The 23,407-nt window shown below is 46.1% G+C and overlaps 1 protein-coding gene across 4 annotated transcripts in view; it reads right to left on the bottom strand.

The window, feature by feature from the left end:
• EEPD1 (endonuclease/exonuclease/phosphatase family domain containing 1) overlaps positions 1–23,407 on the bottom strand; it is a 146,445-nt gene that overhangs the window by 54,505 nt on the left and 68,533 nt on the right. For all 4 annotated transcript variants that reach the window (XM_002818056.5, XM_054559314.2, XM_054559316.2 and 1 more), the window contains exon 3: positions 7,072–7,123. In XM_002818056.5, the coding sequence (XP_002818102.1) occupies positions 7,072–7,123 (52 nt within the window). The remainder of the gene's footprint in view (positions 1–7,071; positions 7,124–23,407) is intronic.

Raw genomic sequence — 23,407 nt, forward strand, 5'->3', positions numbered from 1 at the left:
ATAGGAGTTGGGCTCCAAAGCTGAAATTCTAAGAAAAACACCTAGCAGCAGGGAAGACTGACAGGCATCTTTTCCTAGACAATTTGGCAAAAGGAGCAGTGGGGATGCAACTTCTTTCACATCTTTTAATGGCAACAGATTGATCTCAAGTTGGGCTTCTCCAGAGACAAGTAAGGACGAGATGCCAGTGATGATGATGATGACGACCACAGCAGCAGCTAATTAGCAGTAGAAGGGATAGTACCAGCTACTGCCACTTTGGTGCTTACGATATACATAATGGCTTTTATTTCACACATCTCACTTAGTTATCATAAGAATATCCTAATAGGATAGGCATTATTCTGAAGCTCCATGTTAAAAAGAAGCAGAGGCTAGCCAGTACCTGGCCTCATAGGTCCCCCAGCTAGCAAATGGCAGGGCTGGCTTCAACCCCCACCTCTGCCCTCACAGCATGAACTCAGTGGACTTGTAATCATAACAGAGTCATGGCCTGGGAGGGGCAGCACTGGCAAGGCCACCAGGTGGGTGGCCTGTGTCTCCTGAGGGCCCAGCTCACACAGGCAGCTTCTCAGGCAGGCACTGGTCTCAGGTTGGGTCAGCCAGTGGTCCGCCCTCTGGTCCTACCACGGTCCAGCTGGAATGACTGGCCAAATTATTGTTTGTGGCTTTGCAGGAAGCCATTTGAAAGGGTCATTGAAAAATGATCTTTCTAAATCAAGCTGTACCAATATTTTTATTTCCTTTTATGAAATGCCACATTTAAAGGCACTAGATGGGCCTGTGTTTAAAGCCTGGGAAACAAGTCCCTGTGACTTAAGTTCAGAAAAACAGAAGTGTCCCACTCTCAGAGCAAAAACAACAGAGAACTGCATGACATGTATCCTTCTTACAGCAAGTTATTGCTCTTGGGACCTAATGGATGTTTGACAAAAAAAGCACATCTAAATCCAAAACACTTTTTCAGACCAATGTCACATGCACTGACACTCACACATCTTAGATCTGCTCATGGTTCTAACCATTTTCTGAAACAAGAAATTGGTTGACGAATTTAGATTGTTAATTGTATGGTTTATAACATTTTAAAGATAAGTGACAAGTCACTTTTACTAGTCTGGGAACTGGCTCTGTGTAGTGTTAGGAGAGAAGAGAAACTCAGAAGCCTGATCCCACAAGGGTCCCCCACCTCCTACCCAACCTACTGCACCTAAATGAAGACAAAGAATAAGAGGCAAAAACTAGAACCCTACTGATCTATGTCTTGGGGGTCTCTGTGTATCTATGTACTGGGCTTGTGTTCACCATTCACCTCTTCCCAGAACACGTGAGTTGATGGTAAGTAGGGTAGATGAAACAGGAAAGCCCCCAAACACAGTAAGGACCACTGGAGCAAGGAAGTGGAGAAAATACTAGAAAACTGAGTACACAAGGGCAAAACGTCCCCCTCTTCACAATGTGATCAAGAATCAACTCTGTGGCCAGGCGCGGTAACTCATGTCTGTAATCCCAGCAGTTTGGGAGGCCAAGGTGGGTGGATGACCTGAGGCCCGGAGATCAAGACCAGCCTGGCCAACATGGTTAAATCCCATCTCTACTAAAAATACAAAAAAATTAGCTGGGCATGGTGGCAGGCACCTGTAATCCCAGCTACTCAGGAGGCTGACGCAGGAGAATCGCTTGCACCTGGGAGGTGGAGGTTGCAGTGAGCCGAGATCATACTACTGTACTCTGGCTTGGGCAATAGAGCGAGACTCCATCTCAAAAACAACAACAACAAAAAAAACATTAGCCGGGCATAATGGCAGACACCTATAATCCCAGCTACTCAGGAGGCTGAGGCAGGAGAATCGCTTGAACTCAGGATGCGGAGGTTGCAGTGAGCCGAGAACACACCATTGCACTCCAGCCTGGGCGACAGGGCAAGACTCCATCTCAAAAAAAAAAAATCAACCCTGAAAAATGAAGCCCAGGTATTGAAGAGTGGGAAGGAACCACAGAGAGCAGTTTCACAGACTAGGAAAGGGGCCGGGGCCTTCAGGGAAGATCCTCTGCCAGACAGAGCAGCTCAGCAGAGGCCACACCGGGAGGAGAACTCGGCTCTGCCAATTGGGAACCTCCTCAGAGCTGGCTCTGGGCTCTGCAGAAAACAGGAAAACCTTGGCACGTCTAAAAATGGGAAGGCTGTCTACCTGAAACCAAGTAATGTTTAGGCAGATGGCTGGTCATGTTAAGTTAAAATACTAAGATCCTAATAACAAGGCCTAATATTAGCAAGAAAAAGCACTTATTTTCTATGAGACCTTAAAAGACTGCTACTTCTTTTTAGCTTTTTATATTAGGTTTTACATAATTTAAACCTTTTATTGTTCGAATTTAATCTACCAGTACTTGTGAAGGAAATGGCCCCTTTAGAATAGCTTCCATCTTAAAAGAGGAGGCCTGTGCAGGTCCCCACTGTTGGGACTGTCTGGCTAGAAGCGACCAGTTCTATCGCAGCAGGGTGTTGGGAGTTCAGTGATTACAAAACTCAAAGGCAGGTTGTCATCTGAAGCTCGGCTGCACAAGAGTAAAAGAGGTTTGAGGTTTGCAGAATGTGTGTCTAACTAAGCCCTTTTTTGCTGGCTCTACCTATTGAATTAAGACCATTTTCTTAATGAAAGGAAGATGCAGGTGAACTAAAAATAAAAACTGGGTTCTCACAAATAGAATGACAGTGTTTACTTCTTCTCTTTTGGTGCCAAAAAAAAAAAAACAAAAAAAACCGAGCTTAATTGGCCATAAAAGTCAAATTGACAACTCATAGATTCTTTCTGACTAGTTAATAATAGTGATGGTGATAATAAATGATACTCTACAGCAGCGTTCTTGAACTTTCGAGCACATAATCACCTGGGGGCTTTTTAGAATGTAGCTCTGATTCAGGGGGTCTGAATTCAGGGAGCTGGGATTCTACATTTCTAACAGGCTTCTAATGCTGCAGGTCTGTGGGCCACACTTCGAGTAGCAAAGCTCTACATTTGACAAATAACTTTTCTTAGTGGCTCTTTAATCAGTCCAGGTGGAAGGGGATCTGTAAGTCACGAGGCCCTTTAGGAACTCATCTTATTCCGGCATATCAACTGGACCAATCCTTTTTTTTTGAGACAGAGTCTCACTCTGTTGCTCAGGCTGGAGTGCAGTGGCACGATCTTGGCTCACTGCAACCTCCACCTCCCGGGTTCAAGAGATTCTCCTGCCTCAGCCTCCTGAGTAGCTGGGAGGCACCCACCACCACACCCAGCTAATTTATTTATTCTTATTTATTTTTATTTTTATTAGAGACACAGTTTCACCATGTTGGTCAGACTGGTCTCAAACTCCTGACCTCAGGTGATCCACCCACCTTGGCCTCCCAAAGTGCTGAGACTACAGGTGTGAGCCACTGCGCCTGGCCTCAACTGGACCAATCTTGATGCACAAAATAGCACTATGCCAGGTAATATATCATATGTCACTCAAAATGTAACTGGCTATCAAGCTCATGATGACTGCTTCTGAACTTTTCAAGAAATGTTTGCCGCTTGCCTGGCACACTGGAAGCTCAACAAATGCCTGTAGCATAAGGGAATGAATGAATGAATGAACAGAAGGAAGGAGGAGGAAACAGCAAATTTGGCTCCCTGCTGGCCCCTGTGCACATTCAGACCATCTTGTAAAGCTTCTTACTGGTCATATTTTGAGATGGGGGGAACAATACAAAATCATCTGCAGACTTGGGGAGAGAGAATCAGGGTAGAGGAGGAGGAGGAGGAAGGGGAAAGAACACGGGCAGCAGTTAACTCTTGGAGATCACTGAGTGCCAGGCACAGTGTTGAAGTCCCTTACATGAACTACCTAATTAGTCATCTTAAAACCTCTGTGAGTTAAGAATTAGAATAGTTTCAATTTTATAAACTGGGAAACTAAGGTATGAGAAAGTAAGTAATCCAAGATAATCCAGTTAGGAAGGTGGGCTTAGGGCCTGCTCCATCGCAGCCTCAGCATCAAAATCAAATCCTCAGGGCAGCACAACTGGCTCCGCCACCAGCCACAGTAAGCCCTGACCCTACTTCTCTGTTAGGTTTTGCAAGTAGTTAATACTCACGGATTGGGTTGGCTCTGGGGCCTCTCTAAATCAGGTGTACACACAGCTCAAAAGATATAACTGTTATTTTTGTTTTCGTTTTTTTTTTTTTTTTTTTTGGGACAGGGTCTTACTCTCTTGCCCAGACTGGGGGGTGCAATGGCGCGATCTCGGCTCACCACAACCTCTGCCTCCCAGACTCAAGCGATTATCCTGCCTTAGCCTCCCGAGTAGCTGGGAGTACAGGCACATGCCACTACCGCCTGGCTAAGTTTTGTATTTTTAGTAGAGATGGGGTTTCACCATGTTGGCCAGGCTGGTCTTGAACTCCTGACCTCAAATGATCCACCCGCCTCCGCCTCCCAAAGCACCGGGATTACAGGCGTGAGCCACTGTGTCCAGCCATAACTGTTATTTTTGGCACCTGCATTTTTATTATACTGATATACCCCAGCACTAGGCTCCACATTTGCTAGCTTTGTCTGATGGTTATTTATTTATTTATTTATTTTGAGACAGAGTCTTGCTCTGTTGCCCAGGCTGGAGTGCAATGGTGCAGTCTCGGCTCACTGCAACCTCCGCTTGCCAGGTTCAAGCAATTCTCCTGCTTCAGCCTCCTGAGTAGCTGGGACTACAGGTGTGCACCACCATGCCCAGCTAAATTTTTGTATTTTTAGTAGAGATGGGGTTTCACCATGCTGGTCAGGCTGGTCTTGAACTCCTGATCTCATGATCTGCCTGCCTTGGCCTCCCAAAGTGCTGGGATTATAGGCGTGAGCCACCACACCCAGCCATCTGATGGTTTTTTTAAATCGAGAAATAAAACAAATAACCATAATGAATACTAAGATGACAATTTTTTGAGGCGGGACACTAGAAAAGTTTCAAGAACATACAAGGAACTCACATACCCCTTTACACAGAAGGATCAATTGTTTGTATTTTGCCTCATTTACTTGATGAGTTATTCTCATCTTTCTCTCTCTGGCTCTGTCTGATACATATACATCACTATTTCTTTTTCTTGAATCATTTGAGAATAAGTTATAACCATGCCCCTTTATTCCTAAATACTCCTGTGTTAATTCCTAAGAACAAGGGTCCCCAGATTGTGTGCTCCTTATGAGAATCTAATGCCTGATGATCTGAGGTGGAACAGTTTCATCCTGAAACCATCCCCCCAACCCAGGTCTGCGGAAAATTTTTCTTCCAGGAAGCTGGTCCCTGGTGCCAAAAAGCTTGGGAACTGCTGCCTAAGAACAAGGCCATTCTCTTACATGATCACAAGCCAATTATCAACTTCAGGAAATGTTAATGTTAATACAATACCTTCATCTCACTTATTATCCACATCCAGTGTTGCCATTTGGCCCAGTGATGTCTTTTATAGCCTGACCCACTATGTTTTAATGGCTGATTGCATATTAAGAATTAATATAAGTAATTAAGAATTAATATGAGGAGAGTGCTTTGGCATTTAGAAAGCCCTTTTGCTACATTAACTCATTTGCTTCTTGCTTTGCCTCTCTGAGGTCAGGCAGCAGCTCTATCCTTGGTTTACCCAAGATAGAAATGAGGTTGAGGGGACATCAAATCCAAAGCAGTGCTCAGGCCCCATTCTCCCCTCACATCACTGGTTGGTGTTCATTTTAAAGACTTATTTGTCTTAGTGCCAACCAGCAGACTGACTACTAATCCAGACATTTTATTTTTTGAGACAGGGTCTCTTGCTCTGACTTCCAGGCTGGAGTGTAGTGGCATGATCTTGGCTCACTGTAGTCTCAGCCTCCTGGGCTCACGTGATCCTCCTGCTTCAGCCTCCTGTGGAATTGGGACCGCAGGTGTGCACCACCACACCTGGCTAATTTCTTGATTTTCTGAAAAGATGAGGTCTCACTATGTTGCCCAGGCTGGTCTCAAACTCCTGGGCTCAAGCAACCCTCCAGTTTCCCAAAGTGCTGGGACTACAGGCAGAGCCACCTCACCTAGCCCCCTCAAATATTTTAAATTCCAAAAATAAACGAATATAGTTCAAGTGCTTGTCTCTCTAACCAAAAACAAATGAATATCGTTTGGGTGCTGTTGCTTCATGTTAGCATCACAGATTCTAATTATCACCTGAGGCTACACATGCAGGAAGAGTCCTGAACTCCCCAGGGTCTGAGAGCTTGGTATCAGCTGGGAGGCCCTTGATGGGCAAGTAGGGGGGCCTGGCTTCCTCGGTGCCCACCCAGCCTGTTTTGTGGAGCCCACCCCACCACGCATGCCGAACTTGAACCCACAACTGGCAAAAAATCCCTAACCCCGGGCTTGACTTGAACATAGAAAGCCGAGACACACTGGGGGTCTCTTCCAGGGCACAGTGAAACGTTAGTTTGGGGGCAGGGAGGCAGTTTCCCAATCCTCAGTAGTAGCCTAAAAAGAGATAAAAACACATGAACTTGACTACTGAATAGAGAAGTACTGGTTTTGGAAATGGAACTATTGGGATTCAAATCATCACTCTTCTACTTACTTCATTTGCCTTAGGCAAGTTACTGGGTCTCAATTCCATCATCCCTACACCCAGATAATAACACACACCCAGATAATAACACACAGCAAGCAGAAATGCAGTGAGATGGCCAACACAGACTCTGGCCCGCATGACGCCTCTGGCTCCTAATGGTTGAAAGCACAGAAAGCCTCCTCCAGAGTATGGTCCCCTGCAGCGTGAGCCTCTGCCTTTCACACAACCTGCATACAACCCAGAGAGAGCCAGGCACGGCCGAGTTTGTAGGTGTGAACACAATGTCAGCAAGGTAGGGGGCTGAGATTAAAATTCTGCATGATTCGCTGTCAGGAATACAAAATAACTGACCGTCTTTTCAGTAGGGGCTGTCTCTGGTGACAGGGAGTTGAATTTTTCTTATGTGTGGCCCTCTGTTCTTGGTTTGTGAATGTGGAAGGAAGAGTAAAATATTTACCTTTTCCAAGGCCTCTCTGTCAAGCAGTTCTTGCACAGCTAGAAGCTTGATGCTGTAAGAAAAAAAATCAAAACCACACTTGAAAACAAATCATTTCATGTCACCAAGGATCATCAAACAAGTCGCAAGAACAAAAGGCTGAAATTTCATCCTGCGTTTCTATGTCACCTGCCATCTTAAGGTGACCTTTTATTTAAATCAAAATGACCGTTTTGAAAGTCTTTAAAATGTTTCTAAATTTGAAAGTAATTTTTACCATATGATCCAGCAATTTCACTTTTAAGTATATTCCCAAAAGAATTGAAAGCAGGAACTCGAATAGGTAATTGCACACCAATGTTCAGAGCAGCATTATTCACAATAGCCAAAAGGTAGAAACAACATAAATGTTTACCAACAGATGAACGAATAAGCAAAATACAGTACATACTTTTAATGGACTATATTACTCAGCCTTAACAAAGAACATTCTGATACATGCCACGCCACAGATGAACCTTGGAGACAGGCTAAATGAGATAAGCCAGTCACAAAAGACAAATACTATACAATCCCACTTATATGAGGTATCTTAGAGTAGTCAAATTCACACAGACAGGAAGTAGAACTGTCAGGGGCATTTGAACCACAGCGACTCCATCTTGAATAGGGGCTGGGTAAAATAAGGCCAAGACATACTGGGCTGTATTCCCAGGAGGTTAGGCATTAAGTCACAGGGTGAGACAGGAGGTTGGCAGAAGATTCAGGTCACAAAGACCTTGCTGATAAAAGAGGGTGTGGTAAAGAGGCTGACCAAAACCCACCAAAACCAAGATGGCCACAAAAGTGACCTCTGGTCACTCTCACTGCTCATTACATGCTAATTATAATGCATTAGCATGCTAAAAGACTCGCCCACCAGCACCATGACAGTTTACAGGTGCCATAGCAACGTCAGGAAGTTACCCTATATGGTCTAAAAAGGAGAGGAACCCTCAGTTCTGGGAATTGCCCACCCCTTTCCTAGAAAACTCATAAATAATCGACCCCTTATTTAGCATATAATAAAAAAACTCATAAAAACATCTAGCCATTCTTTTTTCTTTTTTTGAGACAGTCTCACTCTGTCACCCAGGCTAAAATGCAGTGGAGTGATCTTGGCTCACTGCAACCTTCACCTCCTGAGTTCAAGCCATTCTCCTGCCTCAGCCTCCCGAGTATCTGGTTTTACAGGCGTGTGCCGCTACATCTAGCTAATTTTTGTATTTTTAGTACAGACAAGGTTTCACCATGTTGGCCAGGCAGGTCTTGAACTCCCGGCCTCAAGTGATCCACCCACCTCGGCCTCCCAAAGTGCTGGGATTACAGGCATGAGTCCACTGTGCTTGACCTTAGGCAGCCATTCTTTATTCCTTTACTTTACCAATAAACTTGCTTTCACTTTATAGACTTGCCCCAAATTCTTTTTTGTGCAAGGTCCAAGAACCCTCTTTTGGAGTCTGCATCGGGACCCCTTTCCGATAACAGAATGGTGCTTACCAGGGACTGAGGGAAAAGGAGAATGGAGAGGTATTGTTTAAAAGGTATGGAATTTCACTTTGGGATAAAGAAAAAGTTCTAGAGGGCCAACGCAGTGGCTCATGCCTGTAATCCCAGCACTTTGGAAGGCCAAGGCAGGAGGACTGCTTGAGCTCAGGAGTTCAAGAGCAGCCTGGACAACATCACAATGTGTCCAGAGTTGGTGGGTTCTTGGTCTTGCTGACTTTAAGAATGAAGCCGTGGACCCTCGCGGTGAGTGTTACAGTTCTTAAAGATGGTGTGTCCGGAGTTTGTTCCTTCAGATGTTTGGACATGTTTGGAGTTTCTTCCTTCTGCTGGGTTCGCGGTTTCGGTGACTTGAGGGAAGCTGCAGACCTTTGCGGTGAGTGTTACAGTTCATAAAGGCGGCGCGTCTGGAGTTGTTCCTTCCTCCCGGTGGGTTCGTGGTCTTGCTGACTTCAGGAATGATACTGCAGACCTTCACAGTGTTACAGCAGCCTGGACCCAAAGAGTGAGCAGCAGCAAGATTTATCGCGAAGAGCGAAAGAATGAAGCTTCCACAGTCCGGAATGGTAGGCAAGCGAGTTACCGCTGCTGGCTAGGGGGTCTGCTTTTACTCCCTTATCTGGCCCCACCCACATTCTGCTAATTGGTCTATTTTACAAAGAGCTGATTGGTCCATTTTACAGAGCACTGATTGATCCGTCTTGATAGAGTGCTGATTGGTGCATTTACAAACCTTTAGCTAGACACAGAGTGCTGATTGGTGTGTTTACAATCCTTTAGCTAAACAGAAAAGTTCTCCAAGTCCCCACCCCATGAGCTAGACACAGAGCACTGATTGGTGCGTTTACAAACCTTTAGCTAGACAGAAGACAGCTAGAAAAGTTCTCCAAGTCCCCACCTCCCAGAAGCCCAGCCAGCTTCACCTCTTACTGGCACTGGCAGCGGGACTTTGCCAGGCACCTAGCCTGGGCACTAAAGCAGCCCAGAGGGAGCTCGTCCCAGACAATCAAGAGGAAAAGGGGAAACGAGAAAGACACGGAGATCTGCTATCGTGGCCAACAATCCCGCAAAGAGGGAACGGCGGGATTCAGCCTCTGATTAAGCCCAGCAGGTGCCGGCTGGCGGCGCCTAGTGCGGAGCTTGCCAAGCCCGCGCTCACCTGGAACCCGCGGCCCGCCAGCGCCGCTTCTGCCCTCGCCTCTCTCTTCACACTTCCCTGCGAGCAGAGGGAGCCGGCTCTGGCCTCCGCCACCCCCAGAGAGGGGCCCTCATAGCGCAGCGGCGGGCTGAAGGGCTCCTTGAGCGCGGCCAGAGGGGACGCCGAGGCGGCGCCTAGAGAAAGCGAGGGCTGCTAGCATGTTGTCACCTCTCAACAAGACCTCATCTCTACTAAAAATACAAAAAATTAGCCTGGTGTGGTGGTGCATGCCTGGGACCCCAGCTACTCAGGTGGCTGAGGTAGGAGAATCTCTTGAGCCTGGGAGGTCGAGGCTGCAGTGAGCAGAGATCACGCCACTGCACTCCAGCCTGGGTGACAGAACGAGACTCTGTCTCAAAAAGAAAAAAGGAAAAAGTTCTAGAGACAAAGTTGGTGATGATTATACAACAACGTAAATGTACTTTATGCCATGCCACTGAACTGTACACTTAAAAAGGGTTAAAATGCTATATTTTATTTATAAACATTTTGCCATAAAAAATTCTAAAAGTATCTGCTACTTACTGTGAGGAATTTGAATACATTCAGAAGAATATAAAGAAAAACAGTCACCCAAATAGCTAAGGCCATCGCTTGCAAAGGGACCCTGCTCAGCCACTCATTTGTTTTCCAAACATTGACAGCGCCCTACTGTGTGCAGGTGACCAAGGATCCATGATTGCTATGGCATTCCCTGCCTGGAAGGCACTCACAGCCAGTCCAGAATATGATGTACTGTATGCCAAATGGGCACACAGAGATGCAGAGGGGAGCCGGGCCCAGCTGAGGCCAGAGGATTCCTGGAGGGACCAGGTTAGCTTTGTCAGGGAAGGAGGGCTGGGAAAAAAGGCGATCACAGAGGAGGTCTATAGAGGCTCCAAGGGGAGAGATGACTCGCTGGTTTCCAGGTGCCTGAACTGAGGCTACAGCCAGCAACCAGGGTGACAGAATTGAGAACTGTATGTAGGTTGACAGGGGAGGTATTTTCCCCTTTTTGACATGTTGCTTTTGAAGTGTTCATGGACACAACGAGCAGGTGGTCGATGCTGTGGGGGAGGCCTGGGCTGGAGGCCGTGGGGAAGGCCTGGGCTGGAGGCTGTGGGGGAAACCTGTGCTGGAGGCTGTGGGGGAGGCCTGGGCTGGAGGCCGTCGGGGAGGCCTGGGCTAGAGGCTGTGGGGGAGGCCTGGGCTGGAGGCCGTGGGGGAAACCTGAGCTGGAGGCCGTGGGGGAAACCTGTGCTGGAGGCCGTGGGGGAAACCTGTGCTGGAGGCTGTGGGGGAGGCCTGGGCTGGAGGCTGTGGGGGAAACCTGTGCTGGAGGCTGTGGGGGAAACCTGTGCTGGAGGCTGTGGGGGAGGCCTGGGCTGGAGGCTGTGGGGGAGGCCTGGGCTGGAGGCTGTGGGGGAAACCTGGGCTGGAGGCTGTGGGGGAGGCCTGGGCTGGAGGCTGTGGGGGAGGCCTGTGCTGGAGGCTGTGGGGGAAACCTGTGCTGGAGGCCGTGGGGGAGGCCTGGGCTGGAGGCCGTGGGGGAGGCCTGGGCTGGAGGCCGTGGGGGAAACCTGAGCTGGAGGCCGTGGGGGAGGCCTGGGCTGGAGGCCGTGGGGGAGGCCTGGGCTGGAGGCCGTGGGGGAGGCCTGGGCTGGAGGCCGTGGGGGAAACCTGGGCTGGAGGCCGTGGGGGAGGCCTGGGCTGGAGGCCGTGGGGGAGGCCTGGGCTGGAGGCCGTGGGGGAGGCCTGGGCTGGAGGCCGTGGGGGAGGCCTGGGCTGGAGGCCGTGGGGGAAACCTGAGCTGGAGGCCGTGGGGGAGGCCTGGGCTGGAGGCCGTGGGGGAAACCTGGGCTGGAGGCCGTGGGGGAGGCCTGGGCTGGAGGCCGTGGGGGAGGCCTGGGCTGGAGGCCGTCGGGGAGGCCTGGGCTGGACTCAGCACACAGTAAAAGCATGAGAGCTCCAAGGGGCTGTTTAGGGAGTGGGTCAGCTATGGATGGTGTCACAACACTCCCTGCCAACCCAGAATGCTCACTGGTCATTTCCTTTCCACCTCCAGCAACCTGCACAGGTTCTACGGAATAGAAATAGGCCCACTCCAAAGCACATGCCTCCCTCCAAAGGGATTAGACAATTTTTCTTTGTTTTTTTTGAGACAGGGTCTCACTTTGTCACCCAGGCTAGAGTACACTGGCACCATCTTGTCTCACTGCAGCTTTGACCTCCAGGGTTCAAGAGATTCTCCTGCCTCAGCCTTCCAAGCAGCTCGGACTGCAGGCGCATGCCACCACAGCAGGCTAATTTTTGTATTTTTAGTAGAGATGGGATTTCACCATGGTGCCCAGGCTGGTCTCGAACTCCTGAGCTCAAGCGATTCGCCTCCCTCGACTTCCCACAGTACTAGGATTACAGGTGTGAGCCACCACATCTGGTCAGAATTAGGCAATTTTTAAGTTCACCTTAATTTAATATACAATTCTTCATACCCTTTGTACAACTAAGCAAACACTGTCTCACCAAATACAATGGCTAATTTAAAAGCAGCTTCAAGAAGTGCAATGAAAGTTTTCAAGGCTTATAAGCAACCACCAACACCAACAATAAATCAGGCCGGGCACAGTGGCTCACACCTGTAATTCCAGCACTTTGGGAGAACAAGGTGGGTAGATCATTTGAGGTCAGGACTTCGAGACCAGCCTGGCCAACATGGTGAAACCTTGTCTCTACTAAAAATACAAAAATTAGCCAGGCGTGGTGGTGGGCGCCTGTAATCCCAACTACTCGGGAGGCTGAGGTGGGAGAATCGCTTGAGCCTGGGAAGCAGAGGTTGCAGCGAGCTGAGATCGCGCCAGGCACTCCAGCCTGGGTGACAGAGCGAGACTCTGTCTCAAAAAACAAACAAACAAAAAACAAAAAACCCACCAAAAAACAAAACAAACAACAAATTAGCAAACATCCAGGCTAATGGACAGGAGTGTGGGCATTCTCTCTGCTCCAACCCCGTTGGCTTTTGTTCCATCTCTTAGGCAGGTTTGCTTTTGTTGTTTCTCTGGCTTGGAGGGGTCTTCCCCAGGATCTTTCCAACACCATCTGTCTCATCCCCTCATTCCAGTCTAACTGGGAATGCCATCTCCTCCAAGCAAACTTCCCTGGACACCCGAGTTAAACCAGCATCCCAGGTCACAATATGTTATTTTCTTCAGTGGTCTTTGTGCTACCTTGAAGCATGAGTATATTGGGGTGCTTTTGTCTGTCTCCTCCCAACAAGAGTGGAAGCTTCTTGAGGCTGAGGGCTGAGACATTCTTGCTCATGATTACATTTGTGGTGTCTACAACTGGAGCATGGAAAGCGCTCAAGGAATTTATTTGCTGACCAGGCCTGGAGGCCTTCAGGCCAAGTTGCTATCATAGCTCACACATTCCAGCCTGAATGGGTAATAGCAAAGGCCATGCCTTGGTTTCTCCTTCTGAAAAGAATGCCTCAAACAAGATGACTGGGTGGATCCTCCCTTGGTGAAAGGTGTTACGTGAATTATGTAACTGACTGTCATTCATGAAATATGCCTGGTGGCAGGTCAAGGCCATTGGCCACTCCTCAGCACATTCTGATTCCCACTGTGCAAATCTAGATTCCAGGTTACCAATTTGGACAGCAACTTATATGCTAAGTTAGGACTATCCAGTTGTAGCTCAAATTTCAGAAGCCTAATCTGCCTCTGAAATAACCATGATAAATATTTACACTGGAGGGACTTTTCAGATAGTCTCCCATTCCTGCCCCTTTTATGGTCATGAAGTCCAATTTAGTAACAGGTATCAAATGGCAACAGCTTAGAGAAAAGATCTCAACACTGTTAAAATATTCAGCTCTATTTTTCTCCCTCCTATTCACTAAGATACTACATTCAAGCCACAGCAGAACAAGATTTGAAAACCAACAATTTCAGGCTCTAAAATGAAAATGACATTAAAATAACTTCAACTGACTCTGATTTAAGTCAAAACTTGAAGGATGCCACGTCCTGCTCTCATCAGTTACTGTCCTCTAGAACACACCTGGCACAGGCCTGGCATGCACAGTGCTACCCTTCAACCCCCCAGCCTCCACAGAACTCTCCCCCACTGAACTTAGATTCAGCTTCCAAATTCTTCTCAACACCCCAGTGAGCCACAACCAATCTACTGAAATTGGCATATGAGATAAAAACCCATTTATTTTCTGCTCTAAAACCAATATCAAATAGTATGCATTAGGAGTAGGGGGAGGGGCAAAAACAAACAAACAAACCAGAGACATTCTTATACTACCAAAACCCAGCAAGGGCTGGTGTGGTATCACACCTGTAATCCCAGCACTTCGGGAGGCCGAGGTGGGCAGATCACAAGGTCAGGAGATCAAGACCATCCTGGCTAACACAGTGAAACCCCATCTCTTCTATGAATACAAAAAATTAGCTGGGCCTGGTGGTGGGCGCCTGTAGTCCCAGCTACTCGGGAGGCTGAGACAGGAGAATCGCTTGAACCTGGGAGGCGGAGGTTGCAGTGAGCCAAGATTGCGCCACTGAACTCTAGCCTAGGTGACAGAGCGAGACTCCATCTCAAAACAAAAACAAAAACAAAACAAAACAAAACCAAAAAAAAAAAAAAAACCAAAAACCAGCAACATAAATGGAATAGCTTTAGGGGCAGAGGGAGAGAAGATGATAAGACACTCAGATCTACACAGTTTAGTGTTTCAAAATGAGAGCAGTGCATATTAAGAAGCTACTGCTAGAGCTGTTCATAACTTTGGATTTCTTCAGAAAGCTGTTTTGTCCTCCTGAGAGTTGCAGTCCTTAAGGTATTCTGAGATGCTTCCTGTTATATAACTGTCCTGATTTTATTTCTAACCTTATTGGAAACCCTTCCAGTTTATGGTATTTATTTCAGTATTTATGATATCAGATTCTTCTAGCATATCAGATACTCCCTGGGAGGAAACTTCAGACATATGAAGCAGCAATAAATCCTCCACTTGACACCACCTAACTTTTTGCCCTGGAAGGGAATCTGATATCTCATATTTTCAATTCTGCCTCTTCCTCCCCTCCTTTCTTCTGCTGATTCTGCAAACTTATACTGAATACCTCCTATATTTCAGAAACTGCCATGTGTCTGAGGGACAAGATGAACACACAGTTCCTGCCCTCCACAAGGGCCCACAGGGGTTAGGAAGCTGCTTCAGCATATGTCCGAGGAAGAGGGAGGTGTCTTCCTGAGACTCACCTGGGTTCCAACATGGACCAGTAGATCCAGGCCTAAGAGGTTGTGTCTGTTAGCGGCCTGGAGCTTGGTCCTCATCCTCTGAGAACAGCAGAGCCTCAAGCAGATGAAAGCTGCAATGAACTATAATTTCTTTTTCTGTACCCTACTTTGAGAAGAGTGGCAAATCACACAAAAGCAGCTGAGAGCAGTGATTTATTTAGATAAATGACAGTTTGAAGGGCAAGTTCTGAAGTCAGGATGAGCAACACTTAGAAAGACCTACAATGCGTGCAATTAAGATCTACAATGGGATTAGAGAAGGTGATGGGGAGAGTGCCAGGCAGACACTGACAGCACAGAAGACAAGCAGCAGCACTGAGGTGACAGAAGCCAGAGGGCACCCCTGCAGTCCAGGACGGCATGGGACACAGACCGCATAAGCCTCGATGGCCCCCCAAAAGACAGATATGGGATAACTCTATGGATGCTTCAAAAGCACTTAAAGGATAAACCCTCAACTATAGAGACACTTATGCTTCCAGAATAGATTATAACCTAAAGGATGCTAGAGTCAGGATTCACCCTGGCTCCCTTTCTCTGAGGATTCTGGCACTTTGAGTTCCCATTGCATTTATTAAATGACATAGTATAGTCCATGAGACACAGCAGTATGTAACAGATAAAGAATGGATGCTATATGATGGATCCATTCATTCACTGTATGGATAAACTATCTAAGGTTATGCAGTATGCACAAGGCACTCCTGGGTGCTAGGGACACACTGATGAGCAAAAGCAGCCTCTGCCCCTAGACATCTGAGTCTAATGGAGGAACCAGGTAAGTGCATCAGCCGCGTGATGGGCACTCTCAGGAGGCAAACACATGGTACCATGTGCCTGCTGGAAGGGCACTGCACAAAGGTGGGAGGCTTCCTGAGGAGTAGCCCATCAGCTGACACCTTCAGGCCTACACAGCAGAGGGGAGGACAGGAATGTTCCAGGCAGGGTGGCAGGAACGGCAAGAGCAAAGGAATGAGGGGACAAAGTGAGCATGGCCTGCTCAGGGACTGCATGCCGACCAGGGACATGAGGAGGCGGGACTGAAGGTAGGAGGTAGGAACTCAAGGATTATTCCACAGAAACAGGCGGGGCTGGCCCTGCTCAGAGGGTTTGTCAAGCCACATCAAGGAGTCTGGCAAGGAATAGTCACAAATAATTTAGGGCAGTGATGTGGCAGAGGCCCGGGGGCACAGAAAGTAACTAATAAAAATATGGCCATGGTGTGGGGAATGGATGGGGATGGGGTGGGGGTGGCAATACTGGAGGTAGAGAGACCCAGGACGGGTCCAGGTAAGAGATGAAGGTGGCCTGTGCAGGCAAATAGCACTGGGCTAATTCTACACAGGTGAGCAGCTGGTAGGGCCTGATGAATGAACAGATGAGGGGAACAAGAAAGAAACATTACCCCAGTTTCCACCTTGTGAAACTGGGTATTGAAGGGACTATCTACTAAGGGACCCAAGCAGGGCTGAAGATGCGAGTCTGGTCTTGGACACACTGGGGTTCAGGGCTTTGGGACCTTTGAGTGGAGTTTGAGGAGGTAACTGGCTGTACCTCAGCAAGTCCTGGGCTATAGATTTGGACATCAGGAGCGGGAGGATGGTGATGAAGGGGAGAGACCATCCAGGAGGCTGTGAGGGCAAGGAAGACGGTCCAGGGTAGGCGCCCAAGGGCCATCAACAATTAGCAGCTGGAAACAGGAATGGGAGGCTGTTATGGAAGCAGCAAAGGGACTTCCAGGAAGGTAGAAGGGAAACCCGGAGAACACGGCCAGCAGCCATGGGGGGGAGAGTGCTGCAAGAGGGCAGGGAGCCAGTTGTTCAGAATTTACAGAATGCCAGGTAAGCAAAGGCTGGTGGCATTGGAGAGAGCGGCTGCAGGGGGTGGTGGAGATGATGCCAGGTTTCAGTGGGTGAGAAGTGGATAGAAGTGAAGGAGGAGAAATGACGACATTAAAATCTAGATACAACATGTTGGGTGGCTTCTCACAGCATGATTTTCCAAGGAGAAAACTCAAAGCTAGCAGGTATTTAGCCTTATCCAAGTGAAGGCAATTATTAAAGCACAAACAGTCCCTCTCAAAGCTTTGCATTCACATTCTCTTTCTCTCTCTTTCCCCCATGCCTTCCCTCCCTACCCAAATGATATAGTCACGGGACCCAGTTTTTCTCTCAGAGCATAATCACCATTTGCAGGATTTGGAAGAAAACTAAAGGTCATGAAAGTTGTAAATGATGCCCAGGCTAGTTTTGTTTTATAATATAATACTTCCACACCCTCCTCTGCAAGAAAAAGAGAAGAATGTGAAGACCCTAAATTGAAGAGCCCACACCAAACCCCAGCACCTCCAGCAATGCTGGTGACACAGGCCCTGTACCTGATGTATCAGCCCACACTGTCTCCCAGACTGTACAGCAAGTGACAGGGAAGGGGTTTCCACATGTGCCTTTAGAAGAGGGGTTCAGCAGCATAAACCTGGGGAAAGAGAGGATCTCCAGGCAGCCTTTCAGTAAGGGAGAGAGGAGCCCCAAGAGGAGAACATGGAGCTAAGGTGTAATCACAGCCAGGGCCCGGAGGCCAGGGGCAATGGCCACTCTCTACTCATATGTCCCTGTGACAAACCTATTAATCAATTTTCATCCTTAATAACAGCCCTAGTAATAAAACTAGGAATAGTCCCCTTTCATTTCTGAGTCCCAGAGGTAACCCAAGGAACCTCCCTAATGCCTGGCACACTTCTCACATGACAAAAACTAGCCCCTATCTTGATTATGTTTCAAATTCTCCCATCAATAAACACGAATATCCTCCTATCTATCACAATCCTATCCATTATTGTAGGCAGTTGAGGAGGACTTAATCAAACACAACTGCATAAAATCCTGGCAGGCCTGGCCCCACCTGTGTCTGCAGAGTAACTTTTTCCTTCATTCACATCACTGATTTGATTTTCCACAGCAGTTGTATATATTTTTTTTTTTGAGACGGAGTCTCACTCTATTGCCCAGGCTGGAGTGCAGTGGCACAATCTCAGCTCACTGAAACCTCTGCCTCCCAGGTTCAGATAATTCTCCTGCCTCAGCCTCCTGAGTAACTGGGACTACAGGTGTTTGCCACCATGCTTGGCTAATTTTGTATTTTTAGTAAAGACGGGATTTCACCATGTTGGCCAGACTGGTCTCAAAGTCCTGACCTCAAGTGATCCGCCTGTCTCAACCTCCCAAAGTGTAGGATTATGGTGGGTAGCCACCATGCCCGGTCTGTATTTGTTTTATGTGGGGTGGAGTTACTTAAGAAATTTCATGAAAGTCAGATTCACAAATGGCATCAATCCAGATGTCTGAATATGCCTCTTTTCCCTTTCAAGCAAAGTTCCAGGTTAACTTCTGAGGAAATTAATGAAGGAATCCCCCCACCCTTCTTTAATAGAGATGGGGTCTCACTGTGTTGCCCAGGGTGGTCTCCAGCTCCTGGGCTCAAGCGATCCTCCCATCTCAGCCTCCCAAAGTGCTGGGATTAGGCCAGGCGTGGTGGCTCATGCCTGTAATCCCATCACTTTGGGAGGCTGAGGTGGGCGGATTACCTGAGGTCAGGAGTTTGAGACCAGCCTGACCAACATGGTGAAACCCCCTCTCTACTAAAAATACAAAAATTAGCTGGGCATGGTGGCATGTGCCTGTAATCTCAGTTACCTGGGAGCCTGAGGCAGGAGAATCACTTGAACCTGGGAGGCAAAGGTTGCAGTGAGCCAAGACTGCATCATTGCACTCCAGCCTGGGCAACAAGAGCAAAACTCCGTCTCAAAGAAACAAAAAACAAAAACCAAAAAAACCCAAAGTGCTGGGATTACAGGTGTGAGCCACGGCACCCGGCCAAGAATCTCTTGTCTCTTGTTTTTATCACCAAATTTTAGAAGACATCATGGGTGTCACATGCAGGCCTGTTTTCCCCCATGCTTACTTTCCTCCTCTATTGGCTCAGAGCTGAGGAAACACAGGGGCCATCAGCATCTGCACGTCAGTGGACATGCCCAGGAGGAGGGACGAGCTCTGGAGAAGGAGCTGCTTTTCCTAAATATGTCCTTGACAGCGTTGCATCCTGTCACTGCCAAGACATCCTTCCTTGCCAAAGCCAAGTGCGGGATTAGGATGTCAGCACAGAACAATCTCCATGGAATTTAGCTTGGGCAGTTAACTGTTCTTAGCGGGTTTGAAAGAATTAGTCTGCAAAACAATCTGGGCAGGAAACTTCTTTGATGGCAGTGCCCACGTTTTTTATTCCATTCAGGTTTTCAACTGCTTGAATCAATTACAGTATATTCAATTTTTTAAGAAAATTATCCAATCCATTCAGATTTTCAAATTTTGAGCACAAAATTATACAAGTAATCACTTTAAACTTAATAACCACCTCTGCATCTGTTTCTGGCCACCCCCCTCCCTTCTTTAAGATGGGTAGATATTTTTTCTCATTTTGAAAATTAGATCTGTGAGAAATCAGTCTACTTTGTTGGTTTCCTGAAAAATTAGCACCAGGATTTATCAATTGTACCATTCTTTTTCTAATTAAGGTTCACATTTATCTTAATTCCTTTCTCCAATTTTCCACTGTTTTCTTTGGTTTCTCTGTCACCTTCTTTTGTTTAAATGATTTATTATATATATAAAGCCATACTTTTTTCTCTAAGTATGTATTTATCCTTGTTTCAAATTTCATTATGCAGTCTTCTTGTTACTATCTATGTAGTCTACAGTTGTAGTGTTGACCTCTTATTGGTTTCAATGGTTATTTGAATTGTGTTCTTCTATCTCTAAGTAGTTTGGTTTTAAATTTTATTTTCTATAGTTCTAGTGCACTCTTGTTAGGTGAAGCACGCTGTGTATTTCCTGATTAGTAAAGTGTATTGAGACTCTTTTGGGTCTACTTTGGGCTGAGTTCACATTTCCATTTCCCAAGCATTTGAGTAGTTCCTGAACATGTTTTTGGATCTATCAGTGTTCACTTTAAGTTTTTTATATTAATGTAGGAAACAAGAGTCAGTTCAAGCTGCACTGCCTACTGGCTGCAGGGTCTTAAGGAACCTGAAGAACTCAGCAGCAGGTGAGAAGAGAAAGAGACTGATGCCCGCTTCTGTGGCCGAGAGCAGAGGTGACTAAAGTACTTAGCACGCTGCTTCGCTCATAAGCCTCTCTGAATGGCGGCTATTAGTACTCATCATTCAGAGCCTTTCTTTAGCCACTAACACTTCTTGAGGATTAGAATAAAGACTAAAACAACTTTTTCTTGATACCATCCCATTTCGGACAAGCAGCATTACAACCCTTATCTCCCCTTCCCTCTTTGATCTTCATTAGCAATACTCTAAGGCTTAGATCCAGAATACAGGCATTTGGTTGTCTTTCCATTATATAGCTTATTGTAAGAACAATTTTTGACATTTGTATTTGTTTGCTAATCAGACTTATAACAATAATTTAAACTGCTCTCTAGTTTTATGGAATCTGGTGCTTACGTTACCTACTCTTGAGCTCTGTTTTAACTCTTGAGCATCTATGACATGTCTTTAAAGTGAATTTTAAAGAAAGGAGCATGTTTGTATACTTCCCTAAGCCCCTGCATGTCTGAGAATGTCTTTCTGATTGGCTTCACAGACAAAAGGCAACTCAGCTGAGCAAAAAATTGTTTGGGTTGCAACATAACCCCCAAATTTTGTAGAGGGTTCACAAACTTACTTGATAATCGAAGAACTTTTAATGCTTCAGATTCTCAGGCTCCACACGTAGGTTGGTGTTATGGGGCCTGGGAATAGAGCCAAATTTTTTTTTTTTTTAATTCCCAGATGTTTTAATCTTCTGACAGGTTCTGTAAACACTGTCTCTTTGTTATACAGAACAAGTCTAAAGTTGACTTAATTTTTGTTACTTTTTTCTCCGTTTGGGTGAAATGCTTGTCCCCCTCTCTTATCCTTGTTATTCTTTATTATTCCCGGGGTATGCTCAGATGTGGCTGTCTCTTTCTGAGTTTGTTCAGAATGTGGTTGGAGTGAGGCCTTTGATATTCACGCACAGTCCCTCGTGAGCACGGGGTTTCCTTCCGTCACAGTTTGGATGACGGATCACTGATTTCAATAATCACCAACGCCAAAAATCTGAATGTAGGTGGTCAGTTCCATCTTCCACATGTATAACCTTGTCTCTTGTTCTTTTCTTTTCTCATATTTTCCAGAACTTTTCTAGGCTTGTTTCACCCTGACTCATATCACTGATTTGATTTTCCACGGCATTTGTGTTGTTTTCTGTGGCTATTCTAACAAATTATCACAAACTTGGTGACTTAACACAACAGAAAGTCATTCCCTCAGTTCTGGAGGCCAGAAGTCTCAGGCTCACTGGGCTGAAATCAAGCTATCGGAATGGCCGCACTCCCTCTGGAGGCTCGAGAGGAGAGCCTTTTTTTTTTTTTTGTCTCTGGTGGCTGCCTGCATTCCTTGTTTGTGGCCTCATCACTCCAGTCTGTCACCATGGTCACGTCACCTTCTCTCCTGTCTATCATCACATCTCCTTCTTCCTGTCTCTTACAAGGACACTTGTGGTTGCAATTAGGGCCCACATAGATGACCCAGTATAACCCCCGTACCTCTCAAGATCCTTAATTTAATCAAATCTGCAAAACTTTTTTTTTTTCTATGTGAGGTAACATTCACAAGTGCCAAGGATTAGGATATGGAAAACTTTTGGAGGCCATTATTCAGTTTACTATACATGAATACTTTTCTATACTCTTGCTAATTTGGATTTTAGTTCTGCTATTGGATCCTTAAAACCTTTCCTTATTGAATCCATCTCCTTGCTTTTCCCTTTCTGTTGCTTTTCCATATCAACTATCCTTTCTTCACGTTTTACCGTTCCTGTCCCAGGGAGACCATGTCCTTTTGCTGTATACTGAGGATGCCACATATTTTCCCAAAACTATCTTCTGGAGTCTGCTATAGATGGTTTTTCAAAGTAGAAACTCCATCTCAGTCTACAGAAGCTCTTGCTTTTACCTTGTTCTGCAGGACTTTTCCACAGCCTTTTTTTAGTCTTTATGCATCCTTAAACAAGGAAACATTTGTCCAGCTATTATGAGTGGACTGACTGTCAGCCCGTTTTCTACCCACCTGTGAAAAGGATCGATCTCTCCTTCTCATACCCACCTTGGGAAGGCACAGAGAAAGAGCTCTGCTTCCAGTCATCTTGAAACCTTTCACTCCACTGAGATCCCACTGAACAGGGGTGATGATGAACAGCAAAAGTCAGGCTGGCTGCTGACCAAAGACTAGGAAACACTTCCATATACAAGCTTTTCTTCCCAACAGCAAATTGCCTATTTAATGCCACTTTTTTTTTTTATTTTTTAAGTTTTTAAATTTAATTGAGGTATAATTGATATACAAAAACTAAACATATTTAATTTATACAATTTAATGAGTTTGGACATATGAATACACTGATAACACCACCACCACAATCAAGATAATAGACATTGTATTAATCTGTTTATTACAAGTTTTCTCAGAGCACTTAGTACATGCATATACTTGTTGAATTTCCAAGAGGATATATACTCTGCAGTGTTTTCTAAAAGTTTTGACTAGGAAACCTCATTTTGCAAATATCGTTTTGTACCTCTAAGAACATGCTTTGGGAAATGATGGACTAAATTTTGAAGACTCACATTGCTATGGACTGGATATTTGTGACCTACCAAAGTTCATATGTTGTAGCCCTAATTCCCAGTGTGTTGGTACTGAGAGGCAGGGCCCTTGGGAGACAATTAGGTTTAGATGAGATCATGAGAGTAGAGCCTCCCTGATGTTAATGCCACTTTTTAAAGAGCTGAAACATTTAACCTAATTTAAGATCTGAGGCCCCACAGGAAAGTCCATTATAAAGTTAATGACTTGGCTTAACTGCAGGAGATAAAACTAAAGTAGACTAGGCAATTTTATTCCTGGAAAATTTGGAAGAAAAGGCAGGGGAACAGACTGAAATGTAGAAAGAACCAATGAAGAGGAGAAAGACGATTCAGTTGAAAGTGTTTTCCAGATGTCGGTACCCTGCTAAGCCTTGATTATATTATTTTACTTACATCTGCAAGTTTCTCCTTGCAGACATAGTTGTAACAAACTGCAGATTCTAAAGCTAAACTAAGTATTCAAGGACTGACTGTATGATTTGTACACTACAATATTAACTTTTCATCTTTCTCCCCCTGACCCTTGGCTTAACTGAAGAGGCAGGGATTTCGATTTCTATTTTACAGCTTCAGAGCAATGAAGTGGTT

This window comes from Pongo abelii, chromosome 6 (assembly GCF_028885655.2).
Source record: "Pongo abelii isolate AG06213 chromosome 6, NHGRI_mPonAbe1-v2.0_pri, whole genome shotgun sequence".
In the NCBI taxonomy this organism is placed as follows: domain Eukaryota; kingdom Metazoa; phylum Chordata; class Mammalia; order Primates; family Hominidae; genus Pongo; species Pongo abelii.